Source organism: Arachis duranensis, chromosome 6 (genome assembly GCF_000817695.3).
Source record: "Arachis duranensis cultivar V14167 chromosome 6, aradu.V14167.gnm2.J7QH, whole genome shotgun sequence".
NCBI lineage: Eukaryota > Viridiplantae > Streptophyta > Magnoliopsida > Fabales > Fabaceae > Arachis > Arachis duranensis.
Window position 1 is genome coordinate 4,456,507 of NC_029777.3, and position 6,363 is coordinate 4,462,869.

Below are 6,363 nucleotides of genomic sequence, written 5' to 3' on the forward strand. Positions count from 1 at the left end.
CAGAGCCAAGTCCCTCTCCTTCACCACCTTCCCAAACTCTTTTTCTTTCTTGTTCCCTTCAACAACCATCTTCTCCTGTTCCAGCTTCAGCTTCTTCACCTCCTCCCTAAGCTTACTCTCATTGTTCTCGCTCTCAAAAAGCTTCTCCTTCAAAGCATTCGCATCGGCGACAACACCGTCGAAATCAGCCTTGATCTGATCCATCTCAGCCTCACGGCAGGCATTGAGCTTGTCAATCTCGTTCCTCTCGGCGACCAACGCAGCGAAGCGGTGACCGGATTCCCGAATCTGCTGCTCCATGAGAACAAAAGCAACGAGGTTTTGGATCTCGAAAAGGACGGCGTCATCAGAGGCCATGGCGAGGTGAGAATGCAAGGCGTTCTGCTGCATTGAGGAACGGTTAAGCGCAGATTGAAGAGCTTCCTTGGATTCAAGAAGAGACTGAACCTGTTGTCTGCGATGTGCAGTCTCTTTAAGAAGCATGGAGTTGAGGTCCTTAAGGCTCTGAAGCTTCTCGGTGGAATCATCCATAGAGAGTGGTTGTTGAGGAACTTGTTGTTCGTGTTTGGATTGGTGGGACAGTTTCTTTTTGGCCATATTTGAGGAATGTGGTGCAGAAGAAGATAACGAGATTAGAGAAGGTTTTGGTTTCGTTCTTTCTTTCTTTGTTTCTAGTTTCTAGGGTTTATGTTGATTGATGGAGATGGAGAGTCTCTGTTTATGCGCCGTTGTGGAATATAAAGCAGAGAGAGAGAGAGTCGCTTTGTTGTTTTCTTTGCCCTTTGGAATTCAAATTCAAATTTTGGGTCCTGTCTTACTTTTTCATATTTGGCCATTTGGGCTTCTTAGGGTTGTTTATACAATTATAAGGTTAGGACACTAAGATATACACAAAGATACAATCTTTTGTTTAGCATGTCAGATATAATAGAGATATTGTGTCTTAAAATATCGAATTAGTATATTTTATATTTTTTCTAATAGAAAAAATATAGAGATAATCAATGAAAACACAATTTATTATTTTTTTATTATTATTATCAAATTTTTATAATTTTATTTTTATTCTAAATTTTGTGTGAAAAAAAAAATAAAGATCAATTAAATTTTTTATTATTTGTTCTATCTTATATTTAGTTCACTATCATATAAAATACAAAAATATTAATTTGTATGTCTCTATCTTTTGTGTCATATTCTTAATATCGTGTCTTGTACTTTTCTCAAAACTAAATATTTATGCGTTGGAAAAAATATAAATTTAACTAATGTGTATTTTTAAGATACATATCAAAATAATTAGTAAAATTTTTAAAATTTTTATTTTAATGCATGTACAATAAAATGCACTAATTAAAAACTTAAGTTTTATATTTTTTTTATAAAAACATTGATAATTTTATTAACATATATTCTTAAGACACGTGTTAATTAATATTACATTGATTAATTAAGTAGATACTTATTTGTGAAAAAACCGAATTATATAAGTCGACAATTAATTAAATATGAAAAAAAGTACTTAATTAATCTCTATAATAGTAAAAAGAGGTGTGTTTTGGTGTATGTATAGAGTGTAGAGTTAAGTATGAATTCATACTCTATTAACTATTGCTCCATCCTTTTTAAAATAAATATCACTTTTACTTTTTAGATTTATTAAAAAATTTAGAAAGAAACATTGTCTACATATATTATAATTTGCCAATGAACCCAAAAAATAAAAAAAAAGTAAATAAATAAAAAGAGAGAATATATGATTATAGATTTAATTTAAAGGAGGTTTACATCTCATTTAATCTAATTCAAGGATAAACAAAGTATAAAAAAATTTTAAGTATACCAAATATATCAGTATTTTAATAATTTTAATCATTGATTTCAATGATAAAAAATTATATAAAAATTACTAGAACATTAGTGTTTCGAATATATTCAAAAACTTTCTTGAATAAAGCATAAACTATATACATAATATTTTTTGTCTTAGACTTGTAGTTTCATTTATGGCCGTATGATTTTGAAAATACAAGTATGGATACATATTGATATGATATTAAATCACTTGAATTTACTATAGTGAAAATCACGAGATTTAGCATCTAAAAGTACTATGTAGACGTAGTACTGTACATGTTACTAATGGCATGGACCACCCTTAACAAATTTAGCTGACAAGTGAAAGCAATCTTTATGAGAATGTAACGTTAGTAAGTGACCAGAAAAAAAAAACCTTACACATACTCTATGTCTATGATATGATGGTATAACTATACTATATACTCTTAAGAGTGAATGTGTTTATAATTTAGGGGTAGAAGAGTGTGAAAAATAAATTGAACTCTAATGTATGAGATACTAGAACAAACTCTATTAGTAGGGTGGAATAATATAACGGGAGTGAGGGAATGAGGGATGTGATTTTACTCCAATATACGATACGTAAGTTGCAATCTCTTATTGGATTAAGTAACCTTGTGCAATTGATGTTACTTTAACAAGCGTTTTCGTATCTAACTATCTAAGTTTAATTAAGTTGGTATAATTTTAATAAAAATACGCACGTGTATTAGTATTTCTTTTTTTTTGTATTTTTTAACACAAAAGTTTTTATTGAAAATATATAAATTTTTACGTATAATACAAATTTATTGATATAATATAAAAAAATTTATTCATAGTACAGAAATTTGTGCAAAAGCACATCATTTTTTATTACAAATATATTTTGTTAGTTAGATGAATCAATTGTGATTTTTTAAAAATTTTTATGTTATATATATATTTTTTGATTGGATGTCAATATTTTAGATATATAATTCTTTAAAACTTTTTGTGTTGCGCACCAAAATTTTTTTAATGTGCACTAAATTTTCTGTGTTGCACATATTCTGTTCGGTACTAAAATTTTTTTCAAAGTATGTAGTCTTTTAAAATTTTATGTATTATATAAATTTTTGTGTTGTGCATCAAAGATTTCTGTGATGTGAATCAAAATTTATGTATTCTATTGTTTTAAATATATATAAGAGAAGAAGATAAAGAAAATAGTAACAACAATGATGATTATTAAGGAGGATGAAGAGAAAAAAAAAAAGAAAAGAAAAATCAAATAAGAGAAGACACGATATGACGATGTTATTGAAGAATAAGTGCGTAAAATTACTTAATTGCATAATTTTATTATTGAATCAATTTGTTACAATTTAAATTAGATCAATTTATTTAAAGGTTTTATTTTAAAAATAAAAATAAGTTATATTCCCAGAGTGTTTATTAAATAATAAAGAATAATATGTAAAAAAAGAGTCATTTTTTTGTGACTACAAAAAATGAGTCAATAAAATAATAATTAAGTATTTATATATAAATATATATATTATTTTGATATATATTTTATATGAATAATATTAATAACTAATTTTAATAAGTGTGAGCGACATAGTGACGGACTTGATGAGAGGTAGAGAAAGTGAGTTAGAGAGAGAGGATTAAGGCTGAGAATGAGTCTGGAAGAAAAAGAAAAAATTCGAATTGGAGGTAGAAATTAGGATTACTAAATTCAAGAAATGGATTTACGTATATATAAATTAGGATAAATTAATAATTTTATATTCGCGTATATTTAATAAGTTTCATGGGGCGGGTACTTATGTATGTTCCCCTATTAGGAGTGGTAAACGGAAAAATCTGCCTTGTCTCGCCAAAAGTCCGTCCCGCCTAGTAAGACGGTCCTAAATTTTCTCCCCACCTGCCTAATGGTAGGCTGGCAGGATCTCCTTTTTTATAAACCATTAAATATTAAACAATATATATAATTTCACAACAATTTCAATAAATTTATAATTTCTAAAAATATAAAAAAATTATAATTTCTAAATTCACAAACATTAAAGTCTTTATAATTATAAATATGTAATAAACATAATTATAAATAAAGTTTTTTGAAACAAAATATAAATATTGTTCAAAATATATAATTAAACATCTTTAAGTTTATAATCAATCAAATATAAAATATAATTCAAAATATAATTTAAAATATTTTCAATTATCATCTTTATCTTCCTGTAGATTAATAAAATCATAAAAATTTATAAAAAAAATGACCGACAAAAAAACATTTGGCCCGCCGAAAAAATCCGCTCCATCCTGTCCCACCAAAACGCACGAATTAAGCAGTGCGGATTAGATAAACTTTTTAAATTTGATGATTTTAAATTTTCAGTCAAACCCACTTTTTTTTTTTACGAGTTACGGGGCCGATCTAACAAATTTTGATCCCTTTACCACTTCTAATGCTTATACAGAGATTACCAGGTTAATAAGCCAACTTTTGTGACCATATTTTAACTTGCATTTGGCTGTGGTATTTGAAATTTGAAGAAGATCGAGTTAAGTAAGAAATAAACTATATGTGTTACAGGAGATCTTATGTGCACTGCACATCAAGATATGTAACAAGTTGACCTCGAAATCAACTCAGATACTGATTTCTACTTACTAAATATATATATGAACAATTGGACCATATTATCATTATTCTAGCTAATTAATTAATCAAGAACAGATCATTGATCTGTCTTAGGGATTTTCAATGAGTTAGCAGGGATAATAACAAGTTAACATGTTTTGCACATGTTATACTAAATTAAAAAAGCTGATTCCCCGTCTAAAATTAGAGTGCGCTGCTTTATATTCTCTTTTTTATTTTTAATAATTTTTTATTTTTATGATTATGTAAAAGAAAAAGAAAAATCTGTAAAAACATGAATTCTTTTTTTTCACAAAATTCGAGAAACAAAAAAGATTGAAAATAAAAGCACAAACTAAATCAACTATTTAAGGAAATAATAAAAAGATTAATGTTGCAGAATTGAAAAGCTCAAGTTGTGATCTGTTATTCAAAGATGATGCAGATGCAAACTCTGGTCTGCCTTAATTAAGCTATAATCTATAATGGACAAAATCAAATTACAACAACACATAAATTGATGAATGCTTTTTCTTCTTCCTTCTACCTAGATATTGAACCCCTTGCTGCAAATAGCTGCTTCTCCATCTGCAATAATAAATATAATTAAGGTGATACAACAAACATTTAACATTGATTATTATTTAAGAGGTAGCAATAATCTCTTGTACCTTGAAGAGAGTTTCAAGTTTTGTTTTGACCAGTGAATACTCCTGTTTTATCTCTTGCAAGCTTTTAAGGCACCTGATGAATTATGAATACCATAATCAAAACATTAACCATATTATATTAATTAATTAAAACCATAATAACCTTACCCTTCAACATTCTGCTGCTCACAAAAGTTTCTAAAAGCAATGCAGACTCTCTGAACTCTCTGTGCTCCAATGCTGTATTTCCCAATAATCAATTATCCTTAGCTTTATATTTATAACAAAGAGTGAATTATTATATATATTAATATTAATTACTACCTGGAACTGCTACCCTTGAGTTGGTGAACCTGAGCATCCACCTTTCTAAAATCAATGCTTTCTTGCTCTCTGGGATTGATCATCAGCATAACCATAATGAAATGAATAATGATTTTAAGTGCAAGGGATAATCAAAATGGAAGTTAACTTACACTTGCAGTGATTTAGAGAGTTCATTAAGAAGCCTCTCAGCATCCTCAAAGAAGAGAGTGACAACTTCAACAACAAATTCAGGGTTGCTCTCATCTTGAAGTTGCTGAAGCTGGTTAAACTGATCATCTAAGAATCCCTTAATTCACAAACATAATAAATAAACACAAAAATCACTCAATCTATTATAGCATAGTTGATTAATTAGATTAGTTAAGTAAGTTACTTACCTCTTGAAATAAGGAGGAAGTGTATTGGATCAGCTGTCTCTGCATCTGAGTCACAACATCCATTTTTGATATCTCTTCTTTTCTTTCTTTCTCTTTCTCTCTCACTCTCTCAATATGTCTCTTCACATATCCATGAATTTCCTATTCCTTCTGCCAATTTATATAATGTGCTATTAATTATTTCTTTCTCTTTCTTTCTTTATTTCTTTTGTGAAACTGACAAGTGATGATGCAAGGATAAGGATTCAGTAAATGTCAAATCTTAGTCCATCTCTGAATCAAGAACTCCTCACATCCCTGCTTCTTCTCGGACTTGCCATTGTTTATTAATTATTTTCTATTTATCTATTTTAATTTTTAAAAATATTAAAAATTAGTTATTATGTATTTGTATTTAAATATATAAAATTTAATTTATTTTTAATATATATTTTACATCGATGCTTAATTTTAGTAATTAATTAATGGTACATCTAACATAATTGATATTATAATATATGTCCAAGAAAATGATATTTGTATTGTTTTTATGTTT

General features: G+C 28.0%; 2 protein-coding genes across 2 annotated transcripts in view; both read right to left on the reverse strand.

Annotated features, from left to right (window-relative positions):
• LOC107492090 (GRIP domain-containing protein RUD3) overlaps nt 1-718 on the reverse strand; it is a gene marked incomplete in the record, with an annotated part of 2,003 nt that extends 1,285 nt beyond the window's left edge. The window contains 1 exon segment of the mRNA XM_016113063.3: nt 1-718. Coding sequence (XP_015968549.1) covers nt 1-597 — 597 coding nt within the window.
• Nucleotides 719-4,877: 4,159 nt separating this feature from the next.
• On the reverse strand, nt 4,878-6,032 carry LOC107491857 (histidine-containing phosphotransfer protein 1). The gene is made up of 6 exons (XM_016112768.3): nt 5,829-6,032; nt 5,601-5,737; nt 5,449-5,517; nt 5,293-5,364; nt 5,146-5,218; nt 4,878-5,062 (listed from the first exon to the last, which is right to left on the reverse strand). The coding sequence occupies exons 1-6, from the start codon at nt 5,889-5,891 to the stop codon at nt 5,018-5,020; spliced, it is 459 nt and encodes a 152-aa protein (XP_015968254.1). The 5' UTR covers nt 5,892-6,032; the 3' UTR covers nt 4,878-5,017.
• Nucleotides 6,033-6,363: the final 331 nt, after the last annotated feature.

Excerpts from the sequence above, each read along its gene's own strand:
- LOC107491857 (XM_016112768.3), bottom strand. The coding sequence starts at position 5,891 with ATGGATGTTGTGACTCAGATGCAGAGACAGCTGATCCAATACACTTCC. Across the intron at positions 5,738-5,828 it reads CTTCCTCCTTATTTCAAGAG|GGATTCTTAGATGATCAGTT; the intron begins GTAAGTAACTTA and ends TTGTGAATTAAG. Across the intron at positions 5,063-5,145 it reads AACTTGAAACTCTCTTCAAG|ATGGAGAAGCAGCTATTTGC; the intron begins GTACAAGAGATT and ends TTATTATTGCAG.